The following is a 22,023-nucleotide window of genomic DNA, read 5'->3' on the forward strand; positions in this document are numbered from 1 at the left end:
TACCCACAAGGGCAAATAAGTTCTTCATACATTAGACTGCTAAAAAGCTTTATTATTCTGTTTAGAAAGAACAAAGTCTTACAGAATGTTTTCTCAACTATTCATTTCCTTTAACCCAGTTAAGCAGGGCTTTTCAGTTACAAAAATAACTTTTTCTTCTTGAATCTCGGAGAGCATTTCTTATTGATATGAATAGTCAGGACATCTTCAAGCTAAGGTGAAAGCCTATCAAGTCAGGGCTAAAGCAGCTTCCCTAGCCTATCTTTGCTCTGCTTTGAAAAGAAGACATCTGCAAGGCTGCATATCAGTCTTCTCTCCATTCGTTCACTGCTCGTTCCCTAGAATATGCTTCACGTCAAAACAGCAGTTTTGTCCAAGCAGTTCTCAGTAGCTTTTTTAAATTAATTCCTTCATCTCTCCCACCAACTTCTAACATTTTCCTGGGTTGCATATTCCACTGTTAATACTGTGTAATACAAAAAAATTCATGCACCCCCTCAGCTTGGGAGTCCCCACTTATATGGCTGATTACTTTCCTGTTTGTTCACTGAGAAAGCTAAATTGCTTACCTGTAAGAGGTGTTCTCTGCAGACAGCAGGACAAATCTGCCATACAATCCCACCCTTCTCCCTTTAGAGTTAACTTTAAATAAAGACTGAGCAGTGGCAGCTGCATAGGAATGCCAGTGCATGCTCAGTAAATCCTTCTCAGTTTTTTCTGATCTCTGAGTGAGCTTTTCCTTAGTGGCACATTGGATGTTGTCACACATTTGTGTGGATCAGTTGTCCTGCTATAGAGCCTATGGAGAATACCTGTCACAGGAAAGAAATGTAACTTTATCCAGAATATTAAAAAAGCAAAGATATTTATTAACTATTCTTGTATCAAAATGCTGCTTTTCTGTGAAAATAAATACCGAAGTGAAATCCTTAGCCAAGGGGTCATCAAAAAAAATAATTCTAGTTCCTGTGCCATGGATGAGACTTTAAATTAAAAGCAAACATAACAAGTCAAAATCTGCAATTCAGTTTTCTTTCTGTTGGTTGCCTTCATGAGTGTTCATGGTGAGCTACAATTTCATTCCTTTGGAGTTGTTTCAGAATATATCTGAATTAATGCCGGGTGAATAGGCTTTCTAAAGGTTGTCCCTAGTATTTCAATAGTGCGACTCCCGATTTGGTTTCTGAGGTAATGTATAAAAATTAAATTACTAGAGTGATGACTAGTCCTTTGCTTGTACAGAATTGTTCCTTGGTGACCACTAAAAGCAGTACTTATCCTGCTCTATGAAACCAGAAGCAGCAGGCTCACTTTCCTCATGTTACTAAGCATTTACTAGCACTGTTGCAAATTTATCTGCAATCTTACAATCCTGTCTGGCTAGACGTCAAACATTTGTTTTCCCCCATATAGTTCTGGCCCAGCTGGTAAACAAGAAAATATTCCTATGGTATTAAAAATGTGCAACTGTATTACACATTAAGTGTTGTCCAAATCATAAGTATTGAGGTAAAAATTTTGTTTTTATTTGTTTAGCATTTCAAAGGTTACCACAAAGTGAAAGAGTTTCTCAAGGTCTAAATGGAGACCTTTATTTCTCCAATGTGCAACAAGAGGACACCCGTGATGATTATATTTGTTATGCAAGATTTAATCATACTCAGACTATCCAGCAGAAGCAGCCCATTTCTGTCAAAGTTTTAACAAGTAAGTATTGAATTCTTCAATGTAATAATTGTAAAACTGATTAGAATATTTAGGTTTCTAAAGAGCATCACACTTGAAAGTACCTAAAAATGGCTTATTTTACCACATTACGGTACATATTCAAAAGCCATTTAGATGGATAACAGGAAAGTTATCTATCTAAATGGCTTAGCCACATATTTAAAAGGCTTATCCAGGCTTATCCGGCTAGAATTTAGCTGGGTAAATCGGGGGCGTTCATGGGGTGGGAGGTAGGTGTTCCGAGTAGGAACGGAGTTAGCCGGTTAAGTTAACCGTCTAACTCTAGACATGCCATAGGGCAGGTCTAAAGTTAGCCAGATACACATATCCAGCTTACTCGGGTATATTCTGAATATCCCAGTTAAGTTAGCTGGAAATGTGTATCCGGCTAACTTAACTAGCCGCTTAGCAACTGAATATTACAGCTTAGCTATTATGATAACTAGAGATGTGAATCGTGTCCTCGATCGTCTTAACGATCGATTTCGGCTGGGAGGGGGAGGGAATCGTATTGTTGCCGTTTGGGTGTGTAAACTATCGTGAAAATCGTTAAAATCGTGAGCCGACACACTAAAACCCCCTAAAACCCACCCGACCCTTTAAATTAAATCCCCCACCCTCCCGAACCCCCCCCCAAATGCTTTAAATTACCTGGGGATCCAGCGGTGGCCCAGAACGGCGGCGGTCCGGAACGGCCCCCTCAATTGAATCCTGTTGTCTTCAGCCGGCGCCATTTTGCAAAATGGCCACCGCAAAATGGCGGCGGCCATAGACAAAAACGATTCGACGCAGGAGGTCGTTCCGGACCCCCGCTGGACTTTTGGCAAGTCTTGTGGGGGCCTCCTGACCCCCACAAGACTTGCCAAAAGTCCAGCGGGGGTCCGGAACGACCTCCTGCGTCGAATCATTTTTGTCTATGGCCGCCGCCATTTTGCGGCGGCCATTTTGCAAAATGGCGCCGGCTGAAGACAACAGTATTCAATTGAGGGGGCCGTTCCGGACCGCCACCGTTCTGGACCACCGCTGGATCCCCAGGTAATTTAAAGCATTTGGGAGGGGTTCGGGAGGGTGGGGGATTTAATTTAAAGGGTCGGGGGTGGGTTTTAGGGGGTTTAAGTGTGCCGGTTTTCCTGCCCTCCCCCTTCCCCTGATTTACGATTTTTTAACGATAAATCGGGGGAATTGGTATTGTATCGTGGCCCTAACGATTTTTGACGATTTAAAATATATCGGACGATATTTTAAATCGTCAAAAAACGATTCACATCCCTAATGATAACTGTAGTACAATTCTAAATATTATTGACATGAATAAGGTTAACACTCTCCCTGTTTCTTTCCTTAGAAGAACAGTTTAAATAAATATACACTACTGAATGTATAATGTATACTCTAGCAGGGGTTTACAACCCACTCCTTGAGATACATTGAACCAGTCTGTTTTAGGATATCCACAAGACATAGATCTGCTTGTGCTGCCTCCATTGTGTGCAAATGTATCTCATGAATATTCATTGTCAATATCTTGAAAACCAAACTGGGTAGGTGCATCCCAAGGGCTGGATTGAGAATCACTGCTCTAGAATTATTGACACCCCTATTAAAATACACTAATGCTTACTCTTCTAATAGTAAATTTAGATATACATTCACAATAGTGCCCTAACATGGATTAGACCACATTTTTATTTTTGTCTATTCAGATTTGCCAAATACTTATTGAGTTTATTGCAAGCCTTCATGCATTTTTTGATATTTTATTTTAGTGGATGCAATGAATGAAACTATTGCAGCCAATCTGAGTGACACTGAGTTTTATGGTGGTGAGTTATGGTGATCACCAATGACTTTTCCCTCTAACTCTAGAATTTAACTAACATCACCTTCATGGCTAACTAATCTTTATTTATTATGCTTAGTTTCTAATATAGATTGCTAGTTCTGGTGATGATATACTCCTAGGAGCCAATGCATTTAAGGTTTTCTCCCATTTTTTGTTGATGGAAAAAATGCTTGGTACATAGGACCCAAATATTAAAACTGGATGCTGTAAGGCTCTTAGCGATTCTGGAACAAGGTCCAGTTTTCAAATAGCCTGCGTAGTTGCAAACTTTTAGAGCCCAATTTTATAAGAATATACATAATGCTGAAGTCTGCCTGAATTTTCAAAGTGGACTTAACGTGTTTAAGTCTGCTTTGAAAATTAAGATGGTAATTTTCAATCCAGCGCATGGACGCAGTTTGGCGTGTGGGTGTCGGCATGCACCTAGATACGCTGCCATTTTATAACTTGCACGCACATTATATAATAGCCTGGCCACACACACATATGTGTCCAATTTTAATTGGGGCATCCCTGGGCACGCAAATCCTGATTCTTCCACATAAGTCAGGGTAATCTATAACAGGCGTGCAAGCCATTGCCAGTTTCATCCAGCAGTTCATCCACTAGTTCACCCAGTTAAGAACTAGGTTCTCCAAACCCCCTCTCCCCCCCCCCCCCCCCCCCCCCCGTTTAGATATCACGCACTTCCCCCAGATAGCCCAGACCCTTTCAGCCTGGTAGAAATGGCTAATTTCTTATATTTTTTAAGTTACACCGCTTCCAAAGGAAAAGTAAAGTTATGCAGCAGCTGATCTGCTTGCGCACCAGGGCATGTAAGCATTTACGCATACATCTCTTGGTTAAGCCTTGAAATGCCTATAACCCTCCCAGTCCATGCCCCTGCTTGAAATCAAATGAGATGTGCATGCAGCAGGAGATACATGCACATCTGAGTGGCTTTTAAAATTCATTTGACATGTACAAGCCCAACTTGTGCATGCATTTTCCCAATTTTGGCATGCACCGGGCTTTTAAAATTCACCTTTAAGGCTATGCTCAGAATCTCTTCCAGAGCAGGTGTAAATGTGTACGCTTAATTCTGAAAATCCAAAGTGCACATGTAAATGATTTGTCCACCCCTCCCAGACTCTTTCTTGTATTCATAAAAATACACGCATAAGTGAGTTAAATGCAAACTTTTATGCATACAGCTCCAAAGGCAATTTTATAAAATCCATTTACTTGGTTTTATTTGCGTAAATTCTTTTGAAAATCAAACCCTTAATATGTGTAATTTACACAGACTTTCAAAGAGCACAATCTGTGTTTCTCTTTGAAAATTAGCAAGTGTAAAGTTCTCATGTTAAAAATGTCAGTGTCTACTCATGGTACAAGCAATGGAAAGGGCAATATAGCATGCATATATTTGAAAACTGAATATGCATGTATTATTTTCTTCCCCTGACCTAAAGATGCCTACAGGAGCACCATTTTTATTGCATTTAAAAAGTATACATGCAAGGAAAGCCGCGCATATGTTTAGCTGCATTTGAGGAGGGAAATCTTCATTCAGGCCATTTTACCTGTGTCAATTGCTATTTACTGGCATTAATGGCTTTGAAAATTGTCCTCTAATTGGCAATTTTCAGACTGCGGCAGTGCAGAAAAGTCCGTAGGTACTTTGCACCAATTTTCTAAACGAAAGAATGTTTCTCACAGGACAAGCAGGATGGTAGTCCTCACATATGGGTACATCACAGGATGGAGCCCTGTATGGAAAACTTTTCTGTCAAAGTTTCTACAAAGCTTTGACTGACACTGGCACATACTATGAAGTCCATTTTCAGTAAACTGGTAAGCAGAAAATTACCTCTAAATCCTAGGTGCGTCCTATATATATATATATATATATATATATATACCGTATTTTTCGCACTATAAGATGCACCTGACCATAGGACGCACCTAGGATTTAGAGGAGGAAAATTAAGAAAAAAATTCTGTCCCCATGATGGGCTCTGTACAGAGCTCCCCCCTGGTGGCCATCCATGGCATATTTTTTTTGGTTTTGTTTTTTACAGTAAGGCGGAGAATATCCACACAGGTACACACACTCACTGGTTTTCTGTCCCTCACATACATACATAGGCTCTTTCACACTCACTAGTTCTCTCCCCCACTCAACTCACTGGCTCTCCCTCACATGTACACATACCCACAGACAATCACACACTCAGACTCTCCCTCATACACACAGCTCTCACACCAGTTATTTTAAACTTTCATGACTGCTCCAAAGTTCAATAATAAATAGTCAATTGCTCCTAATATTTCAACAGGTAGCCACTTAATCAGCACAGGCAGTAATTCTATTTGCTGGTCTGTGTCATGTGTCCTCCATCCCAGGCAGTATACCACCCCCATGACTCTCCAATACATCCAAACCACAAGGAGTGAAGTTCTTACTTTGGACTGCAAGTGAGGTCCTCCGGCAGAGCCCGAGCTCCCCGCTGGTTCCGGGGGTGCATCTCACTGTAAGATCGGCGTGGTGCAGGTCAGTCATCACCTGTTTGAACCGCGTGGGCTACGGAGGCCCCTCCAGTTCAAACAGCTCCCTGCCGGTCTGCTGTTCCCGGGGTGCATCCCACTGCGAAGGCCGGTGCGGTACAGGTCAAATGCCAGCCGTCTGAACTGGAAGGGCCTCCGTAGCCCACGCAGTTCAATCAGCTGATGTCTGACCTGCGCCGCGCCGACCCTCGCAGCAAGATGCACCCCGGGAACAGCAGACCGGCAGGGAGCTCAAGTTCCGCTGGCAGAATACGACACACCTGCACCACCATGCTGATTGGGCGGAGTTGGGAGAAGGTGGGGGGTGGTGCGCGAGAGAGCAAGACGCTACATTCATTCCATAAGATGCACCCACATTTTCCCACCATTTTTGGGGGAAAAAAGTGCGTCTTATGGAGTGAAAAATACAGTATATATATATATATATAGAAACATATAGAAACATAGAAACATAGAAATGACGGCAGAAGAAGACCAAACGGCCCATCCAGTCTGCCCAGCAAGCTTCACACGTTTTTTTCTCTCATACTTATCTGTTTCTCTTAGCTCTTGGTTCTATTTCCCTTCCACCCCCACCATTGAAATATCTAGCTTGATTAGTTAGGGGTAGTAGGGGTAGTAACCGCCGCAATAAGCAAGCTACACCCATACTTATTTGTTTTACCCAGACTATGTTATACAGTCCTTATTGGTTGTTTTTCTTCTCCCCTGCTGTTGAAGCAGGGAGCTATGCTGGAAATGCGTGATGTATCAGTCTTCTCCCATGCTGTTGAAGCAGAGAGCCATGCTGGATATGCATCGAAAGTGAAGTATCGGACACAATTGGTTTGGGGTAGTAACCGCCGTAACAAGCCAGCTACTCCCCACTTTGTGAGTGCGAACCCTTTTTTCTTCTCCCCTGCCGTTGAAGCAGAGAACTATGCTGTATATGCATTGAAGGTGAAGCATCAGGCTTATTTGGTTTGGGGTAGTAACCGCCGTAACAAGCCAGCTACTCCCCTCTTTGTGAGTGTAAATCCATTTTTCCACATTTCCTCTTGCTGTTGAAGCTTAGAGCGATGTTGGAGTCACAGTAAGCATGTGTATGTTTATTGAATAAGGGTATTGTCTCCAGGCAGTAGCCGTCATTCTGGCGAGTCACCCACTCTTCATTGGCGGCCTCTTGACTTTATGGATCCACAGTGTTTATCCCATGCCCCTTTGAAGTCCTTCACAGTTCTGGTCTTCACCACATCCTCCGGAAGGGCATTCCAGGCGTCCACCACCCTCTCCGTGAAGAAATACTTCCTGACATTGGTTCTGAATCTTCCTCCCTGGAGCTTCAAATCGTGACCCCTGGTTCTGCTGATTTTTTTCCTATGGAACAGGTTTGTCGTTGTCTTTGGATCATTAAAACCTTTCAAGTATCTGAAAGTCTGTATCATATCACCTCTGCTCCTCCTTTCCTCCAGGGTGTACATATTTAGATTCTTCAATCTCTCCTCGTACGTCATGCGATGAAGATCCTCCACCTTCTTGGTCGCCCTTCTCTGTACCGCTTCCATCTTGTCTTTGTCTTTTTGTAGATACGGTCTCCAGAACTGAACACAGTACTCCAGGTGAGGCCTCACCAAGGACCTGTACAAGGGAATAATCACTTCCCTTTTCTTACTCGATATTCCTCTCTCTATGCAGCCCAGCATTCGTCTGGCTTTTGCTATCGCCTTGTTGCATTGTTTCGCAGACTTCATATCATTAGACACTATCACCCCAAGGTCCCTCTCCTGCTCCGTGCACATCAGCTTTTCCCCCCCCATCGAATACAGTTCATTCGGATTTCCACTCCCCATATGCATGACTTTGCACTTCTTGGCATTGAATCTGAGCTGCCATATCTTCGACCACTCTTCCAGTTTCCTTAGATCCCGTCTCATTCTCTCCACTCCTTCTGGCGTGTCCACTCTGTTGCTGATCTTTGTGTCATCCGCAAAAAGACAAACCTTACCTTCTATCCCGTCCGCAATGTCGCTCACAAAGATATTGAACAGGACCGGTCCCAACACCGATCCTTGCGGTACACCACTTAAAACCGCTCTATCTTCAGAGAAGGTTCCATTTACCATCACACATTGTCTTCTGTCCGTCAGCCAATTTGCAATCCAGGTCACCACCTCGGCCCTCACTCCTAAGCTTCTCGTTTTATTCACCAGTCTCCTGTGCGGAACCGTATCAAAAGCTTTGCTGAAATCCAAGTATATGATATCAAGCGCTCTTCCTCGATCCAATTCCTTGGTTACCCAGTCAAAAAAGTTAATCAGATTTGTCTGACAGGATCTTCCCCTGGTGAATCCATGTTGCCTCTGGTCCATCAATTCTCCGGACTGTAGATAGTTCACTATTCTCTCTTTCAGCAGTGACTCCATTACTTTTCCCACCACCGAAGTGAGGCTAACCGGTCTGTAGTTGCCAGCTTCCTCCCTGTTCCCACTCTTGTGAAGCGGGACCACCACCGCTCTTCTCCAATCACTCGGCACCACTCCCGTTTCTAGGGATCTATTGAACAGGTCACACAGCGGAGCCGCCAGAACATCTCTGAGCTCCCTCAATATCCTTGGATGAATCCCATCAGGCCCCATGGCTTTGTCCACTTTCAGGTTCTTTAGCTCTTCCCACACATTTTCTACTGTAAAAGGATTTTCATCCATTCCACTTCCCTCCAGTTTCTTGTTGTGTAGAGATGGTCCTTCTCCAGGGTCTTCTTTAGTGAACACAGAGCTGAAGTATTCGTTTAATATTTCTGCCATTTCTTCGTCTCTCTCCACACATTGATCATTACCACCTTTCAATTTCACTATACCACTTTGGACCTTTCTCTTTTCGCTGATGTATCTGAAAAATGTTTTGTCACCATTTTTTATCTCCTTGGCAATCCTCTCTTCTGCTTGACTTTTTGCCAACTTGATTAATTTATTTGTCTCCCTCAGTTGATACAAATATTCTTCTTTGTGCTCCTTCCTTTGGGATCTTTTATATTTCTTGAATGCTATTCTTTTAGCTTTAATTTTGTCAGCCACCTCCTTTGAGAACCAGATAGGTTTCAATTTTCTTTTGCTTTTCTTTACATTTCTAACATATAGAGCAGTTGCCTTGGTGATTGCTCCTTTTAGATTGGTCCACTGTTGATCCACATCTCTCTCGTTCTCCCATCCTTTAAGTTCTTCCTCCAGGTACTTCCCCATTTCCTCGAAGTCTGTGTTTTTGAACTGTAAAACTCGGGTCTTTGTAGTTCTTTTCCCTATTCTTTTAGTGATATTAAACCATACCGTTTGATGATCACTACTGCTGAGGTGGGCGCCCACCTGGACATCTGAGACATTATCTGCATTAGTGAGCACTAAGTCGAGTATAGCTCCTTCTCTCGTGGGTTCCAACACCATTTGTTTGAACAAAGATACTTGCATGGCATCCACTATTGCTCTACTATTTTTAGTTTCTGCAGATGGGATTTTCCAGTCTACATCTGGCATATTAAAGTCACCCACGATCACCACTTCTCCCTTCTTACCTATCTTATGGATGTCTTCAACCAGATCTCTGTCCAGCTCTTCCTTTTGGTTTGGAGGCCTGTAAACCACTCCAATATAAATGGACGCTCCGTCATCTTTTTTTAGGTCGAGCCATAGAGCTTCTTCCTTACCCCAACTTCCTTGTAGCTCAGATGCTTGGATGTTGTTTCTAACATAAAGAGCCACACCTCCCCCTTTTCTATCCTCTCTGTCCTTCCTTAACAAGTTGTAGCCTGGTATTGTTGTATCCCATTCATGAGATTCTGTGAACCATGTTTCTGTGATAGCAACAATGTCCAATATATATATATATATATATATATATATATAACTGGAGAAATATAAATTAAAGGCAAGCAAGGCAATCCCCCAACCCTTGCACCTCCTAATATAATTAAAACAATGTCGGGGTTAGTGCCCATTCCATGCCACCCCCCAAAAAAACTCTCCAAATTCCCAAATTAATTCAAATCAAGTAATGGCCATAGAAGCATGAGGATGCCTCCCCCAGATATTTCAATTCAAACTATGTTCATGAACCCCCTCTTCCTCGATCCCACTGCCACACTCAGCATCCCCCTACCAGAACCTCTGAAACTCCCAAGGTCAGCTGGAATGGTATAGTCGTACTACTTGAGCCACATCCAGTATTGCTGTGACAGCAACGCTGGTAATTGTTCTCAGAGGTTTCTGACCGTGCATCACAGTACATGCACAATTTTTTAATGCAGAGATCTATATAGTTCCTGCACCTATTTTATAAAAAGTATGCACATATATTTTACATATTAATTAGGGATGTGAATCATTTTTCTGATGGATGAAAATGCCGTTCGATATTTTCTCATCTGTCAGGAATCGGGGGGTCCCCAAAAGCGATAGGAAAACCCCCACAAAATTTCTCTTATCGTTTTTTTTTTTTTGGGGGGGGGGAAGAAAGGGCACACAAAAACAACCCCCAAACCCACCCAACCCTTTAAATCTCATTATTTAGAATCCCCCACCCTCCTGACCCCCCCAAAACTTTTCTAAAGTACCTGGTGGTCCAGCGGGGGTCCCGGGAGCGATCTCCCGCTCTCAGGCCATCGGCTGCCACTAATCAAAATGGCACCGATGACTCTTTGCCCTTACCATGTGACAGGGGCTATCGGTGCCATTGGCCGGCCCCTGTCACATGATAGGAGCAATGGACAGCAGGAGCCATCTTTAAAAATGGATGTTCCCCTTTTTTTGTTTATAATCAAAGTTTAATTACATATTGGCATTTCTTACTGATTGTGTTAACTTCTTAATTATATCTGGGGCAATTTAATGAGATCTGCAACCGTGGAGTGAAATAACTACATTTGGCCTTATCAAATAGCAATTAATATTCCGTATGAACAGCCTGATAGCTTTCATTAATATCCAATGAATGAGAATTTTGCCACCTGCATTCCATGTGCTGGATCATACTCAAGAAAACCAAAACTCAATGGGGTAGATTTTCAAACTATGCGAATAGGCCTACTTTTGCTGGCGCATCAGGCGCAAGCAAAAGTACGCTGGATTTTAGTAGATATGCGCGGAGCCGAGCGTATCCACTAAAATCCTGGATCGGCGCGCGCAAGGCTATCAATTCTGTATAGCCGGCGCGCGCCGAGCCGCGCAGCCTACCCCCGTTCCCTCCGAGGCCGCTCCGAAATCGGAGCGGCCTCGGAGGGAACTTCCTTTTGCCCTCCCCTCACCTTCCCCTCCCTTCCCCTACCTAACCCACCCACCCGGCCCTGTCTAAGCCCCCCCCTTACCTTTGTCGGGGGATTTACGCCTCCCAGAGGGAGGCGTAAATCCCCGCGCATCAGCGGGCCTCCTGCGCGCCGGGACGCAACCTGGGGGCGGGTCCGGAGGGTGCGGCCACGCCCCCGGGCCGCCCCGGGCCATAACCACGCCTCCGGGTCCGCCCCCGAAACGCTCCCGGCACGCCCCCTAAACGCCGCGCGGTTCGGGCCCGCCCCTGACACGCCCCCGACACGCCCCCCTCGGAGAACCCCGGGACTTACGCGAGTCCTGGGGTCTGCGCGCGCCGGTGAGCCTATGTAAAATAGGCTCACCGGCGCGCAGGGCCCTGCTCGCCTAAATCCGCCCGGATTTGGGCGGATTTAGGCGAGCAGGGCTCTTAAAATCCGCCCCAATATGTAGGCATTGCATAATGTTCTTTATCCACAATGGAGTAATTGACTGAATTGTACTAGCAAGATTATAATTAAGAGTCAACTAGGGATTCCACCAAAGTGAAGTCTAAAGAAGACTGCTTAGCTATCCATTCACTGCCAATTTTTTCCAAATCAATTGGGTCTCAATAATTTATTGTAATCTGGCTTGTTAGCCCAACCACATTCATTCCAACTACCTTAAAATTAAATTTTATTAAAAAGTTATCCAACCAGAGAACAGGCAAATTCGACAAAGCCTTAATATGAGCCTCCTCAAAACACAAATCAGGGACAGTTAACAAATCCAAAAATATTTCCAGCCTTGTGAGTAGGCTTCTGAATAACCTGGGACCACTTTAACCCATTATGTCCCAGTGTTCTATTAGAGGACAGCTTCCTAAAAAATTAGCAATATAATGGGGTATGGCAGCAAGTAGCTCCAATACTCAAAATAATTTTTTGACAAACCACCTAAATGAAGATTAAAATCAACTAAAATCATTAAGCCTTCATGCCCTATCTTTAATGAAGTAATAAATTCTGCAAATAAGGTCAACTCAGCGCGAACTACTGAAGGACAGAAATACAACAAACACATCATCCAAGAATCAACTCTCACACCCATGACTAAAATCAAAAGGAAGTTAACTCTCAAAGCAGGGTTAAAACCAACTATATTGCCCCCATCTTTCCTTCCCACATTGGTTTAAATAAGAACAATCCAGAGAACAGAACTGCTTGTGTGCTCTTTCCACTAATACTCAAATCAAAAATCTAGAACAATGTATGGGTCAGTATCTAAAAACTACTTGTAGCACAGCAAACATTATTATCCCACTCCATAGATTATCCAATTCACAATATGTACTCCTTGTGAGGTACATTGTTCCAAGTAAGGAGCCATTGGGTCATTACAATTACATCTGCTATTTTTTTAAATGTTGCCTTTAGTTTTAATCCTGCAAGTGTAAGCATATATTATCACCAGGACTAAAAAATGAAATGCATCAATATAATATAACAAAAGTAAATGTGATGGCAGTATTCAGTAAGCATATTCCTTCTCTAATATCAAGGAGGGCTCTATTCATTAAAGACTTTTGCAATGGATACAAATTATGAAAATATATAAAGAAATTGGTTTTATGCTGAACTTTTTAGTACTCATTAGACCAGTAGATAACAAAGTTTACTTTTTAAATATATTCTGGCCTTAATTTTTTGTTGAAAACCTAAAGCAAGGTTGGTTTTTGTTTTTGCTTTATTTAACATAATCACTCTTGTCTCTTTCCTCCCTCTCCTTTACACCTTGCTTTTATTCTTCAGTCCTTTTACCCCATTGCCTGTCTCATCTTGTCTCCCTCTGTGTCCCTTCCCCTATGGTGTCCATTTGATCTCTTTCTTTTCCTCATCCTTCCCTCTCTGTCCTATTTATCTCTGATCCTCTTTCTAACATTCAATCTTCTCTCTCCTTTCCCTTCCATTCCCCTTTTTGTATGTATTTGTTCTTTCTTAATGATCTCCCTTCCTGAATTCTCTCTTTTTTTTTTTAGCTTGATTACTTTCTCTTACTCTTTCCCCTTCACATTTTGTTCTCTCTTCCCTTCCTAACCTTATCATATGCTGCCTGCATATATAATAATCTATTAAACATTTAATAGGTCACTAGCCACAAATAGGAAAATCAATACCATGCTCTGCTAATGTAGTTTCTCTCCCTGCTGTTAGAGCCATACAAACATGATTTCGCATGTTACCATAAATATAGGAACTGTCAGACTGGCAATAATTTACTGCTTGCCAATTCACCCAGCAGACTTGCAACTGGTGGTATCTTGACCCAAAAATGAGGACCTCGAGTTATCTAAATCCACCAATTGATTTAATGAATAAAGCCCTTATTATGCCTCCCTCTAATGCTGATTCTGCTGCATATTGTTAGAACAGAAATAACTGAAATTAATTTTTTATACTAATTTTAAATGCATTTGTAATATGTTTATATCTTTTGGTTACAAACAGGTGAGTTTACTTCTTAATTTTTGTAGTAATTGTTATATATTTCATCTGTGATAAAACTGTCATACCTTATGTTATTTTAAAGCCATCTACAAATGTATATTTTCTGTCGATAAGCCGGCTTATTTAGCCATGCTGTCTGGCTGCCGTCATCCATTCGTCATGGGGCAGAGCTTTCTCTCTAAGCTCAAAAAGTTCTTCTCTTGCAGCTGCATGGCTCTTCCCGCACATATCAAGTGGTTCCCCTCATTTTCATTTTTTCCATGCTCTGCACAGACGTGTGGGGCCTTTTTCTCTCTACTTTCTCCTCTGTAAAAAAAAAAAAAAAGAGACATGTCTAAGTCAGGCTTTAAATTTTGTCAATGTGGGAAAATCGCATCGGTGACCGATGGACACAAATACTGTTATTTGTGCCTTGGTCCCAACCATGAGCAATCGGCTTGTGAGCATTGTGGGAGAATATCTCCTAGAGCTCACCACCACCAAGCGGCAAAGATTCTTCGTCTGAGAAAAGAAAGCTCAAGATCTTATGCCCCATTTCCAGTGGATGGAAGATCCACTCAGTCCTTGCTAGGACCAAAGACTTCACATCTGAATCAACTGAGGCACACTTCCTTGCTGGGAGCTAGGTTGCCTATAAAAACAATGGGGCGTATTTTAAATGCCCTGTGCATGTAAATCCGGCCGGATTTACGCGCGCAGGGCCCTCACGCACCGGCGCACCTATTTTGCATAGGCCGCCGGCGCGCACAGAGCCCCGGGACGAGCGTAAGTCCCGGGGCTTTGTAAAAGGGGCGTGTCGGGGCTTGTCGGGGCGTGCCCTGAGCGACGCGGCATTTGGGGGGCGTGTCGCAAGTGACGTAGCATTTCGGGGGCGGTGACGTGGCCGCGGCCTCCGGACCAACCCCCGAGACATCCAGAGAGCACATCCAGTTGCAGGTAAGGGAAAATTGACTTCAAAGAGGTCATCTTGAATTTATGTCTCTTGACAAACTTGTTTAGACAATGTAAGTCTAGGATTGGACACAGACCTCCCGATTGAGAATTAAGTCTATTCATAAACATAAATAAAAACCTAAAGACCAATAAAATAAAAATAAAAACAAAAATAATAATAAAGGTTCCTCACCAGCTTCTATAGTGGCAAGACATCTATCATGGCTCTGTTCAAGTGCAATACGAGAGGATGTGCACAATAAATTAGAAAACTTACTGTGTAAGGGAGACAACCTCTTTGGTGAGAAACTCAGGAAACTGTTTCTCAAATAAAAGGGCAAAATGTAGCAGTACAATCCTTAACATTCCCAATTGCTATACCATCTTCTACTAGAAAATATTACTCAAACTACAGGAAAAACCTCTACCCACGTAGACCATATAAGGGTTACCAAAATTATCATCCCTACCGACCTCCTGCCTATCAACAGCCAAGGTAACAAGGTCAACAGCAACAACAGAGGTACCACTCAAGGAGTCAATGACCCCAGAAGGTGCAACAATCACAGTCACAGAAGCAACAGAGTTTTTGAGGGACAGACAGCCACAACACCCATGGCATGTTGGGGGCAGAATTTTATCCTTCTTCCATGCTTGGTCCAAGATAACAACTGATCAGTGGGTTCTTGAAATAATTTCCCAAGGATACAGGCTGTAATTCCCTCATTTACCCCTGTTACCATACTTAGTAGCCCGCACCTGCAGACAATCTCACATTGCGTTACTTCATCAGGAAGTAAGAACTCTGTTGGATCAACAAGTGATCCACCCTCTTCCACCTTCCCAGGTAGACAAGGGCTGCTACCCCAATACTTCCTCATTCCCAAGAAATCGGGAGGTCTGTGTCCAATCCTAGACTTACATTCTCTAAACAAGTTTGTCAAGAGACATAAATTCAAGATGACCTGCAACTGGATGTGCTCTCTGGTCGTGAAGGATGCATACACTCACATTCCCATCCATGGTGCATACTGGTAGTATCTTTGTTTTCAAATTGGGGTCCATAATTACCAATATAAGGTCTTTCCCTATGGACTCTCATCTGCCCCAAGAGTATTCACAAAATGTATAGCAGTAGTTGTGGCTCACTTACAGAATCAGGGAATCCAGATATTCCCATACCTCGATGACTGGCTGATTGTGTCTCCAAATCCGGACATGCTCCAAGATCACCTAAAAGAGACAATTCAATATTTAGAAACCTTGGGGTGTCGATTATAAATTACTAGGAATCCCAACTTCACCCAACTCAAACTATCCAGTTCATAGGGACAAAAATATACACCCCATTATTCAGGGCTTTTCTATATCAGGTCAGAGCTTAGACCCTGCACACTCAATGTCAAATGCTTTTGAAGCAGAACATGATGACCATGTGCTGAGTACTTGTCTTATTGGGGCACATGGCAGCAGCAATTCATGTCATCCCTCATATTTGACTTCACATGCAATGGCTGCAGTGGAGGTTGAAGTTTCAATAGATCAATGACACCAGCCTATGTAAAAAAGAATTTGACTATCAATCTCAATGAAGAAAGATATAAAATGGTGGCTGAACCCTCAGTATTACCCAGGGGAGCAGCATTCAAGAATCCTCCCCATCAATTAATTATTACAACAGATGCATCAAAGAAGGGAAGGGGAGCCCACCTACCTCAGTGGAAAACCCAGGGTTTATGGTCGCTGGCAGAAAGTAGGGATGTGCAGCAGGGACGGATACGTTCGATTCGGTATTCATATTCATCGGGACCCAAATTTGTTACATCCATTTTCGGGAGACCCCGATTCATTCATTAGGTACGTATGGCATTTGTTTCCCATTAAAGTTAAAAAACCCCATCACAACCCTTTAAATGTAATTAACTACAACCCCTCCACCCTCCTGACCCCCCCCCCCCCCAAGACTTGCCAAAAGTCCCTGGTGGTCCAGCGGGGGTCCTGGAGCATTCTCCTGCACTCAGGCCGTTGGCTGCCAGTATTCAAAATGGCGCCGATAGTCTTTGCCCTTACTATGTCACAGGGGCTACCGGTGCCTTTGGTCAGCCCCTGTCACATGGTAGGAGCAATGGACAGCTGGCACCATCTTGTGCACATTACTCCTACCATGTTGCAGGGGCTGACCAATGGCACCCATAGCCCCTGTGCCATTGCCCTGACATAGTAAGGGCAAAGGCTATCAGCGCCATTTTGAATACCGGCAGCCGACAGCCCGAGTGCAGGAGATCGCTCCAGGACCCCTGCTGGACCACCAGGGACTTTTGGCAAGTCTTGGTGGGTCAGGAAGGTGGGGATTTTATTCATTAGTGATAAGTTGCATTCGTGGGGGTTCGCCATACGTTTCAGAATCCCACGAATGCAACAAATAGGGACCTATATGTTGCAGATTGCGCATTCGTTCAAAATGAATGCACATCCCTAGCAGAAAGTCACCTATAGATAAATCTCTTGGAACTAAGAGCCATAAAACATGCACTTCACACCTTCCAGTCAACAATTTGGAGAATATCTGTGCTAATCTGCATGGACAATCAGTTAGCTATGTTCTACATAAACAAAGAAGGAGGGTCAGGTTCTAGGACTCTATGCAAGAAAGCTGTACAGATCTGCAAATGGTCAGAACAAAATAGAATATTTCTCCAAGCATCTTACCTACTGAGGGTGAAAAACACCGAAGTGAACAAACTCAACAGGATTTTTTTATCCTCACAAGTGATCTCTGAACCAGGGAATAGTGGACAGTCTATTTGATCGCTAGGGAACAGCTTGCATGATTCTTTTCACAATGGAGCTCAACACGAATGTAGAAACCTTCTGTTTGATTCTCCCCAGCAATTGCAGAATATCCCAGGACGCGTTTCTAATCCCTTGGACAAGAGGCCTATTCTACGCCTATCTTACAATTCTGCTTATATATAGAAATATATATCGGACAGAGCAGAAATGATACTTATAGCTCCAGCATAGCTGAGACAATCGTGGTATGCCTATCTAATACAACTCTCAATTCAGCCTCCTCTGTTTCTAGGAAACAGCGTAAGAATTCTAACAAAGGAGGGTGGAATGCTCATTCATTCAATGTACTTCTCTCTTCAACTCAACATAGAGATTGAGCAGGAAGTATTAGGACATCTCCAACTGCCTCCACAAATTATGGAGGTGCTAATAGCAGCAAGGAAATCTTCCACAAGAAGGAATTACACTTTCAAATGGAAGGGATACTCTAATTGGTGTATCCAATGGAGTATTGATCCCTTCATTTGCTCTCCAAAAACTTTGCTGATGTATCTACACTCCTTTTCTTCTCGGGTTTAGCAGTAACTTCAATCCTAGTTCACCTAAGCGCGATAGCAGCTTATCACTTCACGGATGAGGGTACCTCAATCTCACCTCATCCATTAATTTCAAAGTTTATGATAGGGTTCTTGCATATTCACCCCTCAATACAAAATCCTCCAGTTTCATGGGATGTGAATGTTGTCCTAGATAGCCTAATGAGGGCTCCCTTTGAACCTAAAGGGGTAGATTTTATAAATTTCCGCGCGCGCGAACAAAAGTATGCTGGATTTTATAAGATACGCACGTAGCCGCGCTTATCTTATAAAATCCAGGGTCAGCGCGTGCAAGGGGGTGCACATTTGTGCAACCTGCATGCGCCGAGCCCGGCGCGCGCTGCCTGTTCCCTCTGAGGCTGCTCCAAAATCGGAGCGGCCTCGGAGGGAACTTTCTTTCCACCCCCCACACCTTCCCCTCCCTTCCCCTACCTAACCCACCCCCCGACCCTATCTAAACCCCCCCTACCTTTGTTGGCAGATTTACGCCTGCGGAAAGCAGGCGTAAATCTGCGCGTGCCAGCGGGCTGCTGGTACGCCATCACCTGACCTGGGGGCTGGTCCAGAGGCCTCGACCATGCCCCCGAGCCGGCGCCACGCCCCCGAATCACCGCGTCACTCGCGGCACGCCCCTGAAATGCCGCATCACTCGCGGCACGCCCCCCCCCGACACGCCCCTTCATGCAAGCCACGGGACTTACGCGCATCCCGGGGCTTGCGCACGCTGCCGAACCTATGCAAAATAGGCTCAGCGCACACATTACCCCTTTGATAATCTACCCCATAGAGTATTCATCTTTGAAACACATCACTTGAAAAGTACTTTTCCTAGTAGCAGTCACGTTGGCAAGAAGAGTAAATGAATTCCAGGCTCTAGTAATTAATTATCCATAACTTCAATTTCATCATGACAAAATCCGACTACGTACTCATCTATCCTTTTTGCTGAAAGTGGTTTCAGCTTTTCACTTAAACCAAACAATTTCATTACCAACCTTTTTCCATAAACATCATGCAAGTAAAAGGGAAAGAGAGCTACACACATTAGACTGCAAGAGAGGCCTTGCATATTACAAACAAGGAACTCAACCATTTAGACACACCTCGCAACTCTTTGTCTCTTTCAACCCAAATGACCTGGGGAGAGCAGTAAAAAGGACACTGTCAAACTGGATAATGCAATGCATTCAATTCTATTATGAGTCTCATTCCTTAGTACTCAAGGATCCAATTAAGGCACATCAAGTTAGAGCGACAGCAACTTCATTAGCTCACTTACATAACGTTCCAGTTCAAGAAATCTGCAAAGTAGCGATGTGGTCATCAGTACACACTAACTTCCCATTACTGTCTCAACCAACAAACAGCAGCAGGCAGTGCAGTGGGATCAACAGTGTTGCATCACATCAAATGAAAATAATGTCTATCCACAAACTTTAGGGTGCAAATGACATCTACAGATGTTACACTATAGCAAGCAAACTTTAGCTTGGGAATCCCAGATAGCATGGCTAAATAAGCCAACTTATCAATGGAAAAAAGCAAATTTGCTTACTGTAAATGGTGTTTTCCATAGATAACAGGATTATTTAGCCATGCACCTCTCTCACCTCCCTGGTCAGCCATCGACTACTGTTGCATATCTGCTTAATAATCAATTGAGGGGAACCACTCAGTACACGAGGAAGGAGCCATACAGCTGCAAGAGAGCTTTTCAAGCTTAGGGGGTTATTTTCCAACTCGTGTTAAGGCCTTTTCGCATGCGAAAAATACCTTAATGCACGGTGTGATGCTAATTTGGAAAAGGGGGAGGAGTTTGGGGCAGGATTTCAATCAAAGTGGGCTGGTTTTGCGAAGCCACATTGCGCAGTTTTAATACCAGAAATAACTGCACCTTTTTCATTGGCGTTAAGCTGTGCAATATGGCTATATTGCACTTTGCAATCTTTTCACAAATAGCGTTTTGGAGAGAGAGAAAGAGAGAGAGAGTGCCTAGCTATAAGGCCCTTCTAGTTGGAAAACACAGTTTAAGGTAAGAAAACATGCTTTTATATAGCTATTGTCAGTCCATTCTAACTAAAATCATATAACATGTCAAGTTCGGGTATAAGAGTGCCCCAACAAGGGCCCCTCCTGGATACAGACACAGTTCTCCTTCATATTCAAACGTCAAGGGTTTAATTATAGACACAAGTTTTCTATACAAATCACTCAGAATCTGGGTAATCAGACTGTTACTCACAGTGGGTGTTTTGTTTGGGTCTGGTCCTACCAAGCTGCCTTACTAGTTCAAAGTCCAGGCCTACTCTTCAACAATAGAACTTTACTTTCACACCTCATTGTACAGCTCTCAGTCATCAAGTTTCCCAAATATTGGGCCTTTCCCAGCAATCCCTTTTGAGGACATTGAGGACCAATCTGGATCCACAAGGGTGGGGCTGTGTCCTGGGCTAACACAGGTCAAAGGCTACCTTTATTTAATCATTCTGTAGCCTTGATAGCCTTGATAGCAGTGCACCAGCCTTCAAGGCCTGCCAAATGTAATTTTTTTCTCCTGGCATTGGTTCCCTGAACACCTGGAATTTTGATCTAGTCCTGGTTTAACAATTTTCATAGCAAAGCAGTGGTGGATTTGTTTAGTTCTACTGGTGAAATGAGAAACATAAGACTACAAATGAAACTTTTCAGTAGGAGCTTAATATTACAGTCATTTTGTGACTTCTCCAATCCACCATCTATATATATCAACATGGGAATACAGCAAACAGGAATTGTTGAAGCAGAGAATCTTATCTTGGTTATTTACTCATGTAAATAACCAAGATAATATTCTTTACAGTGTAAAGGTGTATAAGACAAGAATTTTGAAACTGGATTATAACTAACCCTGGGTGACATCATTAAAATAACCAGCAATATGAAAAGGCCTCCATTTTTCTATTTGTTGTATTTGAAACATGTTTTTATTTTATTTTTATTTATTTAAATTTAATATAACATCTGTAAAAGCAGTAAAACATACATAATAAAATCATACAATAATTCAATAACAAAATCACAATAAAACAAAACTAACAACTGGGTAAGACAAACTGATCAAGTAATGGTAGATCAATTCAAGACAACAAGGCTCTGTAGATGCCTTTTAAACAGCTTCACTTGTACATGGATGGCTGGTGTGGCCAGATTAAACTATCCTGACACTCTAAACTATGGCTAGTTTCAGATGCACCATAGCATTAGCAAAAAAATATAAAATTTGAAATTAAGTATTTTTTCTTTTTTGTATTTAGAGTCTTCTCATAATCTGAGGGCCTAAAATGTAGTATAGCTAGTTTGTGCCTAAATTCAGCTGTGATGGCTAGACATGGCAGACCATTTGAAAAGGGGTAGGGTTAAGGTAACATCACTTCTTTCCCTAAATGAAAGTGTGATTAGTCTAGAGGGTGGCATTGGATAAAAGAACTAACTTGACTTCCAATGAGTTGCAAACAGAATGGAAGACATTATTTTGTCAAACCCTCCCCCCCCACCACCACCACCTCAGTTCAGTGGTTAAAATAAATGTCAAAGTCTTTTTTTTACAAAAACAAAACTTATAGATGGAAACTTTTAAACAGGCGTGCAGATGCACATGTGCGCATATTTGCCAGCTTGCGTCCATGGACACAGCTATTTTATAACTTATGCGTGTATGATATAAAATAGGCTGAGCGCACGCACATGTCCACGCAATTTTAAGTGGATGTGCCTATGCACACAAATATCGCTCCGATCGAGTAAGTAGGGGGATTTTAAAATCCATACATGCCAACTCAATT

General features: G+C 42.9%; 1 protein-coding gene across 3 annotated transcripts in view; it reads left to right on the plus strand.

Annotated features, from left to right (window-relative positions):
• Positions 1 to 22,023, plus strand: part of NRCAM (neuronal cell adhesion molecule) — a 515,870-nt gene that overhangs the window by 285,074 nt on the left and 208,773 nt on the right. For all 3 annotated transcript variants that reach the window (XM_029616764.1, XM_029616763.1, XM_029616765.1), the window contains exons 7-8: positions 1,537 to 1,707; positions 3,495 to 3,551. In XM_029616764.1, coding sequence (XP_029472624.1) covers positions 1,537 to 1,707; positions 3,495 to 3,551 — 228 coding nt within the window. The remainder of the gene's footprint in view (positions 1 to 1,536; positions 1,708 to 3,494; positions 3,552 to 22,023) is intronic.

Source organism: Rhinatrema bivittatum, chromosome 9 (genome assembly GCF_901001135.1).
Source record: "Rhinatrema bivittatum chromosome 9, aRhiBiv1.1, whole genome shotgun sequence".
NCBI classification, from domain to species: domain Eukaryota; kingdom Metazoa; phylum Chordata; class Amphibia; order Gymnophiona; family Rhinatrematidae; genus Rhinatrema; species Rhinatrema bivittatum.